This window comes from Pseudochaenichthys georgianus, chromosome 19 (genome assembly GCF_902827115.2).
Source record: "Pseudochaenichthys georgianus chromosome 19, fPseGeo1.2, whole genome shotgun sequence".
Classification (NCBI taxonomy): Eukaryota; Metazoa; Chordata; class Actinopteri; order Perciformes; family Channichthyidae; genus Pseudochaenichthys; species Pseudochaenichthys georgianus.
Window position 1 is genome coordinate 24,823,416 of NC_047521.1, and position 16,280 is coordinate 24,839,695.

Here is a 16,280-nt window from a genome sequence, read left to right on the forward strand (position 1 = left end):
ATTAAAATCAACATAGAAAAAATTAGAAAATTGAATTTGAACTTTTTAAAATGTTTAAATATATTAGTATCTATAAAAACATGAATATTACAACATATACAGTCGTGTTTAATATCTATAATTATATTAATCTTCAATCGCAGACTCAAACTCATCTGTTTCGGCTGCACCTTGGCCAACACTGTTACATAAATAATGATTTATGTAACACCTAAAAGTGTTTTGCTTTTGAAAGCTAACGCAGGATCTCTTCTATAGGCTGAGATAAAAGCATCAGCTTAACTGGATGGATTTACAGAGCTATACAGTAATTCTGCCAAAGTGAGTTTTGCGAAATTAAACAGCTTGTTATTTCCAGGTTTGGGGTAAAGAAAACAAACATGATTAATTGTGAGTGAAATCCAGCAGTGAGTTGACGAGGAGGACGGTGCAGTCGGAGCGGGATGTTTTGACAGCACCGCTTCCTTACGTAATGACAATTAAGCATGAAGATCATCTCATTATGTTGGATGTCAGACTGACAGAATCACATTAGTCACCATCTTCCATCTGTTCAGCGCACCTTGTTAGCCAGGAACCTTTTTTTTTTTTAACCCTGTTTGATTTTCTGCCATCTTTCCTGTCTCTTGTAGACAGTCCTGCGGAGGAATGTGGACTGAAAACAGGCGACCGCATCCTCTTCCTGAACGGACTGGACATGAGGTTTGTCTTCAATGAAAAACAATATTATCATTATAATCTTTTTTTCATGCTACGATTCTTTTTCTTTCTTTTTTTATACTTATTATTATTTTGTATTTAAGCAGTAGTTTTAGTTGTATTTTGTCTGTCCCTACTCTCCAAGATCTTTTACTTATTGTAGAAACAAGTACAATGAAATAAACTGATACCGTAGTGTTTTTATAAATAAAATATAATATGAAATCATTGCAAGACACACGTTTTGTTTACCCAACAATTCTAACTAAAAACAAATCCGTCTCAAACTACAGATAATACCTGGAACAATCTCTACTTTCGACTTTATGTCGCTGTATATTTTACTGTCTTGAAGACCTGTGATTATTATCATTATTTATGAGTGCTTTTGTCTTCAAACCTACAGTGCTATCAGCAAATATAACATGTTATTAATACATTAGAGGCACGAGCGTTATAGAAAGTGCTAGCATTAACATGCAATTAAATCATGAACGTAGTTGTCAAATACTGTGGGAAAAATCAAACGGCTGATAAATATTCAACATTTTGGAAAATGTGCTTTTCTGCCAGGACTTATGTGAGAAATCAAATCAAATCAAGTTTTATTTATATAGCACATTTATAAACGATTTTTGGTCGAGCCAAAGTGCTGTACATTTAATAAAAATAGCCTATAGTAGAGACACTTTACAGCAAATACAACAGCACAGATTGTTCAGAATATCAGTATGAGAAAAACAACACCCTCTGTCCTTAGACCCTCTGTCCTTAGACCCTCTGTCCTTAGACCCTCTGTCCTTAGACCCTCACATCGTACAAGGAAACACTTCCGGAGAAAACCCACAGTTTAAGGGAACATGGGAGAAACCTCAGGGAGAGCAGCAGAGGAGGGATCCCTCTCCCAGGACGGACAGACGTGCAATAGATGCCGTGTGTAAATGGAAGAGATAATACATTTGACAGCATATAGACCGAATGTTAGGAAATGCATGTGTCTGTAATAAGAAGATGAATCCACGAGGACGTCAGCTACAATCCTGAGGAAGCCATCAGGGAAGCAGCATGACGAGACCCAAGGCAGGACCGCAGAGACGGGTTCAGCCACGACCCGAAGTCCACGACTTAATCCAGAACTCAGGATAGAGGATCCAGGGCACAGGACTACAAGAGGATCAGCCTCGACTCCGGATCCCGGCGTAGATATAGATACAAGACAAGAACACAGATTTGGCTGGGTTAATCGGAACAAGAGAATACACAGACACAGACAGAGAGGGGGAAGGTCATTGGATAAAAGTTATTCTTGATAACCCTCTAGAAAGATCTCATGAACTTCCCCACTCAATCTATCAAGACCCGAGCAGTTCTATTAGATATAGATAAGAAACAGAGAGAGGGAGCACAACAACCTATCGCTTCGTCAGATGCACCCCCCCGCTTATCTAAGCGACTCTGTACCCCGTTTCCCTCTGCAAGGCCATAGACCAGCAGAGGGGAAATGGGGGGTGGGTAAGGGTGTACAATATGTCAGACTATTCTGAAAGTCACTGGATGCGTCTCACTTCCGTTATTTTTAATTTCCTCGCTCCTCGGGCTCGGTATCACCGGAAGTTGATTTGTCTGCGCCATCTTGAGTAGCGTCCCAGTGGCCTTATCTTTCCCAGAGGATCGAGGAGCGATAACCGAGGAGCGATAATCGAGGAACTACCAGACCATCCTCCGGTGAAATCCTCACACTCGCCCCGCCCCCTTACTGCGTATCGCTCACTGATTGGACGATGCACCGCATGCACTGATCTGGCTGCTGTCAGACGATCAGCTGTGCGGCGTCATCACAAACGGACGTCGCTTCACGTGACGCTCCGGAGGAAACGACGTCCCATTGCTCTTAAAACTCATTTCCCTGCTTCTCGTGGTTTCCTTGCGTCTCTCCGTGCTTCCTTGGTGGGAGGGACTAGTCGCAGGGAAACGACGCAAGTGAAGGACGCAAGGAATCCATTTAACCGAAGTGAAACGCACCCACTGTCTTCTTCACCTTTAACCTTGTTTGGGCCGAAGCACTTGAGCACAGCCTTTATTAAAAAAACGTTTTGTCGGAGTGGTCATCGTTCTTGTGTGGACTTTAAAACTTGTTGACCTCCTGCCTTTAGATTTGTTAGTGTATGTGGGATCGCAGATAAGAAATCCAGGGTGTATCAGAGAGAATTGTACTTTATGAAGTTATTCATGAGCCAGTGCTGTGTGAAGTCTCAGTGTGGCTCGTTGCACCACCCCGATAGCCGCCATGTGGGAGCAGAATCTGTTCCCATGGCTGCCTGATGTACGGGTTTGATTGGCGCTGTATAATTTTGCTGCTCTGCCTGATCACACGGTGCTGCAGCAGTAGGAGGTGATCGGCAACACTGTGGGAGTTGTTCACCAGAGGGAGGAAGAAAATAAAGAACAAGACAGGTCGGAGCTATCAGTGTCGTGTTTACAGAGAGAGCAGATGGTGAACGGTTTCTTTGAACAGAGATTTCTTTGCTCCTTATCTCAGGTGTTTTACATCCCGGTAAATCCCATTTCTTAATCATGTTATCTCAAGATCATGAGCTAATCCCCTCAGTGTTGACATTACGAAGGCACATTTTCTCAAGATAACAAAAAATGTAATAACTTGTGTTTACATTAAACCATAATTTAACTTAAGAACAACAAGTGTAAGCCTTACAGTGACTTTCAGAGAAGCCATGCTGTTGCTGGGCTTGCTTACATTAACATTATTTTTATTGTATTTCATTCTGAAATTGAACAACTGTGGGTTGCAGGAGGGTAAGAGGAAAAAGAACAATATTAAAAATGTATATTATTTGATCATTTTATTTCTTCACGTTTCTCAAAATTGTTAAGGACCTCCTTGATATATCAATTCCTTGGTTTCATGAGTTGTATAGATTTAATTTCTTCAATCCATCTTCTATAAGCCAACAGTCCATCGACCTGTCTGTACACACACACTGAAAGATTGACATTAAAGTTGACTTTGACTCTCCATTTAATAATAATAATAATTTCTTACATTTATTATAGCGCTTTTCCAGATGCTCAAAGCGCTTTACAAATACACATTACACATACACATATTTGTTAACTTCTGTCCCTTTCTCTCTCTTTGCAGGAACTGCTCCCATGAGAAGGTGGTGTCCATGCTGCAGGGCAGCGGGGCGATGCCCACTCTGGTGGTGGAGGACGGGCCGTCTGAGTTCTCCTCAGAACAAAACGACCCGGAGGAATCCCCGAGCCGAGCCCCCACCACCATGCCTCGCTCCAGGTCAATACACTCCAACAACACACCTGACATTTGGATTTGATATTACCCAGCAGCCCCTAGTCTGCAGGGACACACACCAACCTCAGTCTCTATTATTCTTTGGAAGCCAAACACTAACAGGAAGACAAGAGGAAGACAAGTCAATACAGGCCAGTCATCAATATTTAGACAGGCAATAAGAGAAGGTTGTGTTGATTTGATCTTGGTGTGTGTATTTGTTTGTGTGTCTGTCTGTCAGTGTGTGATCTAAACACACAGTCTGGAGGGGAGTGTGTGGTGGATGGATACAAAATAGAACAAAAGTGTGGGGGCTTGGCAAAAGAAAAGTCAAAAATAAATAAGATATAATATAAATGATACAGAAATCATAAAAATACATCAAATTGAAACACAACTGCATATAAATCCGCTACCAAACCTCAGACCCCTCTGTTAAATGACGGGGTGTTGCAGAACGAAGGAGAAACAATCCTTTGGTGAATATGAATGTAGGAATTAAAGTATAACTGAATCCTTGCAGGTCTCCAGCCCTCAGCTCTCTGCAGTGGGTGGCAGAGATCCTCCCCCCGAGCATCAAAGTCCACGGGCGGACCTTCAGCCAGCAGCTGGAGCACCTGCTCACCATCCAGGAGAGATACACCGTCTGCAAGTCCCTGGAGACCTTCTTCCAGCACAGGTCAGTATAGGGGAGGAGGGAAGGAGGGGAGGAGGAGGGGATCTATAACTGGCAGAGGGTTTACTGCTTAAAGGGGCCCTATTATGCTGATGTTCAGATGTATATCAGTATGTAGTGTCTCTACTTTAAAGAGTCCTCTCCTGCTGATGTTCAGGTGTATATCAGTATGTAGTGTCTCTACTTTAAAGAGTCCTCTCCTGCTGATGTTCAGGTGTATATCAGTATGTAGTGTCTCTACTTTAAAGAGTCCTCTCCTGCTGATGTTCAGGTGTATATCAGTATGTAGTGTCTCTACTTTAAAGAGTCCTCTCCTGCTGATGTTCAGGTGTATATCAGTATGTAGTGTCTCTACATGTCTCCATGCTTTAATATTCAAAAAGCTCTTTATTTTTCTCATACTGCCTGTGCTGCAGCACCTCTTTTCACCCTCTGTCTGAAACCAGAGCCCAGTCTGCTCTGATTGCTTAGCTGGCCGGTTCTGTTGTGATTGCTCAACCGCTTAGGGATGTCCCGCCCCTTAGCCTGTCACGCACAATGTGTTAGAGCGCTATCCAACAGAAGCACGAGTGTTATGTAATGTTGTCACTTTTTCAGAAGTTAACAATGGAGGAGTTGCAGGCAGGGGGGGGGGGGGGGGTGTGGGAGAGAAGCAGTCCATTCACATGCACTAAAACCTATGTAACACTACAGGAAAGGGAAAAGCCCAAAAAGCACAATAGGGCCTCTTTAAGGAGTTAGAAACAAGAACATCTGCAGTCTGCAACAATGCAATATTGATGAGATGGAAAAGAGCTCAGGGATGTTGTATAGAGAGAAGAAATGTGATCGTCAGAAATCCTGACGGAACAGCCCGAAGCAGCTTCACTCGGAAACATCCCTTTACTGTATTATGACGTAAGCTCCAAATAGAAGAAGGAGGCTGCAGGAAAATATCTACAGTAACTGAAAGTTTTCAGCATTTTTCAAACTCCATTAACCCGATAGCTGACATTGACAGAAATGTAGCTGTTGCCTGGGAAACTACCATATTGGATATATAACAGGCTGCAGAAAGCTCTTAATGCAGCAAAATAGAGAGGAACACGAAACCACGAAGCAGCGACGACAAAAAAAAGCACAAAGCTAAACAGAGGGTTGATGATTCCCATTAGGTTTAGATTTCATTTTCTCGAGGGTGAAGAGTTGAGAAAGACATGGATAGAGATTTGCATATCATGCAAGCATGTGATTGTGTGCTTACAGTACTAACCCCTGACGGCATTACTGTCATCCCTGTTATCCTCCCACCTTTTCATATTCTCTTACACACTCTCAGCTGTATGTGTCGTTATGGAGGCAATGAATTACCCTGCAGTAAGCATGGGGTTTGGTTATACAACGATGTGTGTCAGAATCAGAATCAGGTTTATCACCAGCTCGGTTTACACATACGAGGAATTTGACTTGTTGCGTGTGTGTGTGCAGGAATGTGGACACTCTGATTGTCGACGTGTTTCCGGTGTTGGACACTCCGGCCAAACAGCTGATCTGGCAGTTCATCTACCAGCTCCTGACGTACGACGAGCAGGAGCGTTGCCAGGGGAAACTGTCACGCTTCCTGGGCTTCAAGAGCAGCGGTGAGGCACAAGCAACATCGTGGAAATAATGAAACAGTATCGAGACTCAGTCAATAAGATGCTTGTTGGATATGGGTGATGGTTCCGAACATGTGAAGTGGAAAAACATAATGAAAAATGTGTGATTTAATTGAAAATCAAGGTGTTAGATTAACTGTAAGGTTGTTTTTTATAATTAACACAAAGGGGCAGGTGCATATAATTTGCAAAAAGGAAAAGCGATGCTGAATATCAGAACGTCAGAATCAGATTGCTTCTCTCAGGGGAAATTGGGTTTCATGACAGATGCTACATTTTAAAATACAATGCAATTATAGAAAAAATGCTGATTTAAATAGAAAAAATACCAAATAACAATGTTAAAAAAAGATCAAATTAATAAAAAATAATGTAGATTAAATAAAATTAAAAAAAACAAATATATATATATATAATGAATAAATACAAAAATTACAAAAACATAAACATGTGTGTGTTTTGCAGCCGTTTTGGAGCCTGGCGTCAGCCTGGAGCAGCTCCACCGGCGGAGCAGCTCCATGAGGGTCTCGGGGTCGTCGTTCCGCAACCCGATCCGAGAGAGGAGCTCTGACGACTGCATCATCGGGACTCACCTGGGAATGGGTACGCTGCAAATCACGAGAAGAAGGATTCACTTTAACATAACATCCGTGTGATCTCCGCAGGTTTGGTTTCAATAGCTTTTCCTTCTGGATCAAAAAGTTCTCCCCCAAATGGGAAATGAAGAAATGATTACCTGAACTGAGACAACATTATTATATGTTTCTCTTAAGAGGAAACCAATATCATCTAATTGATATAACCGTGAAGCTTCCCCAGTTGATCATTTATATTAGGACAATTATTTTTTAATTGCTACAGAATATTATTGCGATATTGACTTTATAGGTGATGATTCGTCAGCGTTGTGGTTACAACTTGTTGCCGCTACACACTGGTGACCCAAAAAAAGTCAGTTTTTAAAGGTTTAACAACAATTCAAACGGTAAAATTAATATGTTATTTGGTTTTGTAATAAAAACTCGTCTTCACTATAGATTCAGTATAATTTAAGCATATTTTTAGTGGAATTACTCGACAGACTAAGAACATCTGAGATGGTAAAGCAGCTTCCTTCAGCAGGAACTGAACTGCTCATATTCCCGCAGTCACTAATAAGGCAGTGTTTGCACCTGTCGGCTCCCAGGCGTGAACGTCTGTAACTGCTGTTGGAAAGATAGTGTGCTCAGTAAATCCTCTGTGGATGTATGGAGGCTACAAGAGATGGCCACCATACATTCATAGAATATCATATCTCAGCTTTCTAGAATGCTCTCTGAAGGACACGTAGTGAATATCTCCAGCAGATTTCATTCATGCTTTTCAATCCCCATTGTTCCTCCACCACCTTGTTTACCTCTGCTTCATCCTCTCTCCTCTCTGGGAGGGTGGATGGAAGTCCATGTGTCACTCTTCATGCCTTGTTGTGCTTTAGGAATACATGTGGATGAATCCGGGAGCCCGGAGGAGAGGCAGTCAGGAGACGGGACCTCCTTCCCCGAGTCCCCTGACCTCAACCATGTAGGTATACCTGCTAGCTTTCATGTTATCTGTGCTTTCTGGCCTCACATCATTTGAAGGTCTGCTCGTGAGTGCAAAATCCAGCAGACCTTCAACGGGGATGTGCGCGGCGATGTGTGTGCTAACAGCTGATCATGCCTCCACCCGTAGATGACAGGTGTTTACACGGAGCTGGAGAACGTTTACGCAGGAAAGAGTGTGTCGGCGCTGCAGGGCTCCTCAGGAGAGCCCGAGGGCCCGGGACAGACCGAGGCCTACGGGCGCCCGCTCTCCCCCCTCACACTCCCCCCTCTCAAAGGTACTCTGGGGCACCCGAGACATAATAGCACGCACGCACGCACGCACGCACGCACACACACACACACACACACACACACACACCACACACACACACACACACACACACGCGCACACACACACACACACATACACACACACACACACACACACACATATCAGTGTTTCCCCTACCATTGTCTTGCAATCGGAGCACCGCGCCCCCCCCCTGAAATTCAAGGTGTTTAAAAAAAATTATAATCTTTTTTTTTTATTCTTTTTTTTATTTATTTGGAACCAAATTGCAAATAATCTATATCTACTGTCACTTTTCACATTGAACATGTGCTCTTTTATTAAATAAACTAAACGCTTTCATTTTAAGTTGTGACTGTAGTGTTTCTGACCCTAAGAAACACCGATGCAAAACAATATTATTATTAAACAATAATCCACAGCTCCTCTCTCTGGAGGATTTAAAAATATATATATATCCCCCCCCCGCTCACACACACACACACACACACACACACACACACACACACACACACACACACACACACACACACACACACACACACACACACACACACGCTTTCAGACACATGCTTTCACCAGTGGTTCTTAAACAATGTGCCGTTTAGTCAAAGTCAACTTTATTGTCAATCTTTCAGTTTGTGTGTACAGACAGAGAGATCGAAATACCGTTTCCCACAATCCAGAAAACAAATATATATATATAGGCAACTCATTCTAGGAAATTGCAGAATGAGATGTTGATATTTGAACACTGGGTATCTCTGAGCCTCAATGGCACATTACTGATGCCATGTTCAAATCCTGTGAAATGTGCTGTGAAAACAAGCTGCTGAATGGGGGACACAGTACATGTTAATGTGATGGACAGCAGTCAAAACTAGAGTCAAACATGGCATAAGATCCACTGAACTACTAGAAATGGCACACATATGGTTAATAAACTCCAAAACCAAATACTTTCCCTCTTCCCTGTAGTGCTTTTTATCAATCTGAATGGTTGGTGTGAGTTATGTTGGAGATGTCGGCCATAAAGATGTCTTAGCTACAAAATAATTGAAAAGATTCCACAGCAATTTCTCCTCTCAGAAACCCTGACCCAGTCACTGATTCAACGAGGTCCGTAGATCGTCTTTCTCTTAAGAAAAATGGCTGTTTACGATGAGTTTTTCAAATATATTTTCTCCAACGCTCTGCAACTCCCATGAAAAAACATCTTGTTTGATAAATAGCACCGAAGGAAATAAGAGAAATATGTCATTTTGGATTTATTGTTGAACTGTCCGTTTAAAAATGAACCCTCTCATCCCCAGCCTTGTGTTTATGGATGAGTTAACATTAACAACATCATTGTGGATGTTTAACTGAGTTGGTTTTGCCCGATGTGAAGCGAACATGGCATGAGAGAAAACCACTGAATGTGATCTCCACCGATATGTCAGCGTTCGTACGGTCATTACAAACCTGGACAAGTCATGGAAATTCTAAATGCAAATTCCAGGCACTGGAAAAGTTCTGGAAAACAATACTTTTCCCAGAGTTTTGGAAAAGTCATCAAATATAATTTATATTTTAGCTAATCGCCGAAATAGTAATGAAACGTAAAATGGCATTTAACAGTCGCGGTATTTTGCTGGTTAGAGATTTTAGTTGCTTTAGCGCGTAGAAGCTAGTAAGCCTACTATTGGATTTGTTTTAGATAGGCACGACATGTTTCATATGCAGACCTTGTTTTCCTGTTCCATGTTAAAATAAACCATTTTCAGTGGTACCGCTGAGAAAGAGTAATTTTGGAAAATGAGGTAAAGGTCATGGAGAAGTCGTTGAAAATCATTGGTGAAAAAGTGTTTGAACCCTGATATGTGCAAACCAGCCTGCAGTGTATCCATGTGTTTCCATGGTTCCCTATCAAGGGTCCCCAAGGCGACAACATGGCTTAAAATATAACACGTACATTTTCTCGAGGTAATGAAGAAGCACAATATATCACTTAATTATACTCTTGTTGAAACGCTTGAGCGTCAAATCTTTGATTCCCGTCTACCAGGAAATATCAGAGAGGCCAACTCAGTGGACCTTTTTAAACTCCATGGACATTTATTTTTAGATTAGCTTTTTCTTAGCAACCCCCCACTTTAAATGTTCTTCAATTGCAATATTTATTTTTACTTTGGTCGTTTTATTTCTTAATCGTTTAACCTTTATTAGACTTATGGCATTTTTATTACTGTTATCTTTTTATTTGTATTTCTGTTGTACCTATATGTTCACTTAGTTTGATGGGGTTTATATTTTACATTGTTGCAACGAAACAGTTGTCTTGTGTCTTATCTGTCGGAGAGAAACCATTATTTATTTTATTTCAATTATCATGCATTTGACCTCCTTGTGTCTATTAACCTGATCAAATGTTACCTTTTAAAGTTCTTAACAAATAATCACTTTGCACTTTGAGCTGCATGTGTTGTATGAAAAGTGCTATATAAATAACGCTTTATTATTATTATTATTACTACAGGTAACCGTAAATCCGGCCTCTCCCTGTCTTGGAAGGAGCCTCTGCCCACTCCAGTGTACGAGATCCACCACCAGAGCAGCGTGGACTCCAACCCCTACGTGTGTCTGGAGAGCCCCCCCGCCTCCCCTCACTCGGACGGAGGGCCGAACACGCTGACCCGCCGCAAGAAACTGTTCACGTTCTCACGTCCGCCTCGCAGCCGGGACACCGACAAGTTCCTGGACGCTCTGAGCGAGCAGCTGGGACACCGAGTCACTCTCGTGGACGACTTCGTACACGGGGAGAACGACTACGAAGAGGTGAGGAAGAACGATATACTGCATTATCAGCTGTTGTTATAAATACGCATACAGTAGACGACATGCTTTGATTTGATATTAAAGGGATGGTACAGGTTGGTTTAAGTGCGGTTATTTAAAGTACATAGCTGAAATGCATTCATGTGATGGATGCCAGTGTGTAGTGGAGGTAGGAGGTGTTAAACACATGAATAATAGTTTACAGCAGAAAATGTACCCTTTGACTCATTAGTAGTCGTTCCCTATTATAGAGTACATTGTTACTTGTTATAGAAATTATCCAAGGGATAATTTGGGGTTGTTCGAGGTACTTATCCAAAGTCAGAATATGACTTACTGTAGACAAAGGATCGACACGCCACATTTCAGAGAAACAGACAAGTACTTGCACATAAGCAAATATGTATCGCTTTGAACAGGGCAGGAGGCAAATGTATTGTAAACACCACAAAGAAAATCTATACTACTTTAAGTGTAAGGTAAATTAAGAATGCGTTCATATTTGACTTTGCACCAGACAGCTTTCTCCACCAGACTATCGACAACACTATTAATTTAAGCACCTACAGTATAATACCCAATTTGCTGGTCTACTGCTGACTTGATGTGTTTGTTTTGTTTTTGTTTCAGGTTGGTAAATCCAAACGAACCAAAGCTTAAATAAAATAGGAAATACTGTAATATATGAATTTTTCATTCTTATTGTATGGTATAAAGTTCACATCTCATCAATCCTAACTTCTTGAAACCTTGCTTGAATTATGGGTGCAATTAGTAACTCGTATAGATCAGGAGGCTGGGAATATTGTGGATATTAATATCTCTATTTTTGTATACAACTCGCAAATGAAACCTTAGTATCATGGAGATTGTGAACAGAATGACTAACAGTCTCAATCTCATGCCAGTACTACTATTCTCCTTTCGTGGCCAGGAATGGTGACATGTCTCTGGGTGTGATTTTCCTCCTGTTATGTGCTAACATGTAATACTTCAGCAATGATAACATATTACATATCGCAGCATTTACCGGAAATGTTACTGTTGTGCATTTGCTTGTATAGCTTCTGAAATTAGCATATCTATGCATTTGAATGACGTTGTAGTGCTGCATGTTGACATTAGAGCCACTCTAATGTACCCTACAATGAACGCTTGTGTCACATGAACAGATATATGAAGGAGGTTGTCATGGTTTCAGAAGAAGAGGGGTGTCTGTAAGTAAATACTCAGTTTATACAGTAGAGTCTAATTTTATCTAAGGTTATAATAAGATGCTGGCTGACGTTAAATCATCAAACAAACATTAAGGCTTTTGTCTCTTTCAGGGACGTGTTTGCTACTTATCGTACATCACTCAGTGGGATGCAGAATAGACGATAAAGAAAAAAGGGTTGCACATATTTCATGCTTTTTACTGTAAACACATTTATTTAGTTCTATGAATAAATCGGTCTGATATTTAAGAGCATGTGAGACAAATATTTCATTTAATTGTGTATGGCTTTGCTGCAGAATACTTGAGAAGCAAAACATTGGTTGATCTATTTTATAAGTCTGATCTCAATTACTTGTTTTTTTGTTGTTGAATAATATCATTTTAAATTCCCCCTATTTAGTTGTATTGTATGTGGAGCAGAGAAAAGGGTTTTCACAGGTTATTGTAGGATGGATAATTAAAACAAGTTTTAAATAATTAAATACTAATTTTGGCAACTTTTATTTTGGAATCACAAAATATATATATATATTGATCAAAACATGAACGATGTAGTCCGACAGGAAACTATTTAAAAAAGAGTGGAACAAAAACACGACTGTCAAAACCTTTTTTTTGTGGTTATTATGTCATAAACACAGAGATAACAACTTGTATCCGAAAAAAACAAATTCTCAGTGGCCTCTCAGGGCTTCCGTACTTTCTGTCCCATAAGTAGGTAGAGGGAAAAAGTGATAAGCAAAAGTATAACTAAAAAGAGAAATCATAATGCATAGTTTTTAGTCTTTTATTTGTGTTGGAGGAGATGGACATTACGATCATCAGTGTGACGGTGCTCCTCTCCCCCCAGATGAGTTTCCAGGAGGACCAGGAGGTGGGCTTCATGCCCCGGCGGCTCAGCAGCGGCAGCAGTGAGGACCACAGCAGCTCCTCCCCCTCCTCCCCCTCCTACTCCTCCGGGTCAGAACCCATCCCTCCTCCTCCCACCCAGAGCCCCCCGCCTCCTCCACCTTTCCAGGGTCTCATCCCGCCCCCTGTGCAATTCACCGACCCCCTACCTCCAGTCCGATTCTCCCCCGAACACGTCCCCCGCAGCCGGATGCCCTTCCAGCCTCACCACCCATCATCCCTCCCCCTCCTCCCCCTTCAGGACCCTCCTCTCCAGCCGCTCCCCTATCCACCACCGAGAGGAAGGGGAGACATCTCACCAGCGCTTCCAGACCACCACGTCCACGCGCCTCTCCCACGCTCACACCACCCTGCGCCCCTCTCAGCATTCCCGCCCCTGCTACCTTCCCCGGCAGCACAGCCAACCCCCAGCCCCTCCTCCAGCCCTCCCCCCCTTCCCTCCCCCCTTCCCTCCCCCCAGCCCCCCCCCCCCCCCCCCCCCCCCCCAGCCGCTGAGACCCAGCCAGCTCGTCCTGCAGAGGCACCATCAGCTCCACCACCAGCACAGCTACCAGGGCCCGCTGCCCCCCTCCCTCTATGACCACAGCTCCTCCTCTCAGAACCAAGGCCCCCCCCCCGGATCCTCGCTGCTCTCCAAACCTCCAGCCTCCCACTCCACCCTCCCCACTCACAGCAAAACCTATGAAACCCCTCAGGAGGAGCAGCAGTCGCAACAGGTGACATCTGCATTCACATATTCTGCTCATTCTCAGGTGTATATCAGTGTGTAGTGTTAAAGCAAACTTTAAAGAGTCCTCTCCTGCTGATGTTCAGGTGTATATCAGCGTGTAGTGTCTCTACTTTAAAGAGTCCTCTCCTGCTGATGTTCAGGTGTATATCAGTATGTAGTGTCTCTACTTTAAAGAGTTCTCTCCTGCTGATGTTCAGGTGTATATCAGTATGTAGTGTCTCTACTTTAAAGAGTCCTCTCCTGCTGATGTTCAGGTGTATATCAGTATGTAGTGTCTCTACTTTAAAGAGTTCTCTCCTGCTGATGTTCAGGTGTATATCAGTATGTAGTGTCTCTACTTTAAAGAGTCCTCTCCTGCTGATGTTCAGGTGTATATCAGTATGTAGTTTCTCTACTTTAAAGAGTCCTCTCATCTGCTGATGTCAGGTGTATATCAGTATGTAGTTTCTCTACTTTAAAGAGTCCTCCTCCAGCTGATGTTCAGGTGTATATCAGGTATGTAGTGTCTCTACTTTAAAGAGTCCTCTCCTGCTGATGTTCAGGTGTATATCAGTGATGTAGTGTCTCTACTTTAAAGAGTCTCTCTCCTGCTGATGTTCAGGTGTATATCAGTATGTAGTGTCTCTACTTTAAAGAGTCCTCTCCTGCTGATGTTCAGGTTGTATATCAGTATGTAGTGTCTCTACTTTAAAGAGTCCTCTCCTGCTGATTGTTCAGGTGTATATCAGTAATGTAGTGTCTCTACTTTAAAGAGTCCTCTCCTGCTGATGTTCATGGTGTATATCAGTACCTGTGCTGCAGCACATCCCCTTTTCACCCTCTGTCTGAAACTTGTGTGATTGGTCAACCGCTTAGAGATTCCCCCCGTCCCGCCCCGTAGTCCTATCACGTACAATGTGTTGAAGCGGCTGGCCAATAGAAGTGTTGAAAGAGAACCCCAAAAAGATAATAGGGCCTCTTTAAAACCACTTAAAGAGTTGTAGACATGTGTATTGCAGCAGTGAGCACCTAGCAACAGAAAAACGTCACAAAAGCATTGACTTCATGCAAGCAATTACTTGTAAAGTTGTTCTTGCTATTCTCAGCATCACATATATGTGCAAATGGAAGAAAGTGACCAGAACAACTACTATGCTGCTATTAGGAAGCTCACCTGCTCTTTACTTCTTGTTCGAGTGTTCAAGACTACTTCATTACATCTTTCAAACCAACAAGATTCAACTAAAGCAAACATCGGTATTTGTATAGAAACGTATTGCTGTGGTCACCTACTGTGTGAAGACGCACTTTAAAACGTCAGTATCCGTTTAAGTGTACGCTATATTTAGAATCTCACAGCTTTACGTTGCTTTCAGTCAACCTTTTCGATCAGGCGAGCACAGTTCGTAACACAGTTCGTAACGCCTTTAATACTGTTCACTGTAACTTAAAAGGTCACCTATTGTGCAAAATCCTCTTCTTCACGTCTCTTCTACATCAACATGTGTCCCCTCTTCTCCATGTCTCTTCTACATCAACATGTGTCCCCTCTTCTCCATGTCTCTTCTACATCAACATGTGTCCCCTTTCTCCATGTCTTCTACATCAACATGTGTCCCCTCTTCTTCATGTCCTTCTACATCAACATGTGTCCCCTCTTCTTCATGTCTCTTCTACATCAACATGTGTCCCCTCTTCTTCATGTCTCTTCTACATCAACATGTGTCCCCTTCTTCCTCATGTCTTCTTCTACATCAACATTGTGTCCCCTCTTCTTCATGTCTCTTCTACATCAACATGTGTCCCTCTCTTCATGTCTCTTCTACATCAACATGGTCCCTCTTTCTCTCATGTCTCTTCTACATCACATGTGTCCCCTTCTTCTCCAGGTCTCTTCTACATCAACCATGTGTCCCCTCTTCTTCATGTCTCTTCTACATCAACATGTGTCCCCCTCTTCTTCATGTCTCTTCTACATCACATGTGTCCCCTCTTCTTCATGTCTCTTCTACATCAAACATGTGTCCCCTCTTCTTCATGTCTCTTCTACATCACATGTGTCCCCCCTCTTCTCCATGTCTCTTCTACAATCAACATGTGTCCCTCTTCTTCATGTCTCTTTCTACATCAACATGTGTCCCCTCTTCTTAATGTCTCTTCTAAATCAACAAGTGTCCCCCTCTTCTTCATGTCTCTTCTACATCAACATGTGTCCCCTCTTGTGCATTCATGTCTCTTCTACATCACATGTGTCCCCCTCTTCTTCATGTCTCTTCTAAATCAACATTGTCCCCCTCTTCTTCCATGTCTCTTCTACTCAACATGTGTCCACCCTCTTCTTTCTGTCTCTTCTACATCAACATGTGTCCCCTCTTCTTCATGTCTCTTCTACATCAATGTGTCCCCTCTTCTTCATGTCTCTTCAAATCAAC

The 16,280-nt window shown here is 42.4% G+C and overlaps 1 protein-coding gene across 1 annotated transcript in view; it reads left to right on the forward strand.

Moving 5' to 3' along the window:
• Positions 1 to 16,280, forward strand: part of LOC117464618 (delphilin-like) — a 63,361-nt gene that overhangs the window by 34,173 nt on the left and 12,908 nt on the right. Inside the window, 12 exon segments of the mRNA XM_034107147.1 lie at positions 633 to 702; positions 3,860 to 4,012; positions 4,533 to 4,688; positions 6,153 to 6,304; positions 6,788 to 6,925; positions 7,797 to 7,882; positions 8,033 to 8,180; positions 10,713 to 11,011; positions 12,184 to 12,228; positions 13,081 to 13,351; positions 13,354 to 13,374; positions 13,377 to 13,855. Coding sequence (XP_033963038.1) covers positions 633 to 702; positions 3,860 to 4,012; positions 4,533 to 4,688; positions 6,153 to 6,304; positions 6,788 to 6,925; positions 7,797 to 7,882; positions 8,033 to 8,180; positions 10,713 to 11,011; positions 12,184 to 12,228; positions 13,081 to 13,351; positions 13,354 to 13,374; positions 13,377 to 13,855 — 2,018 coding nt within the window.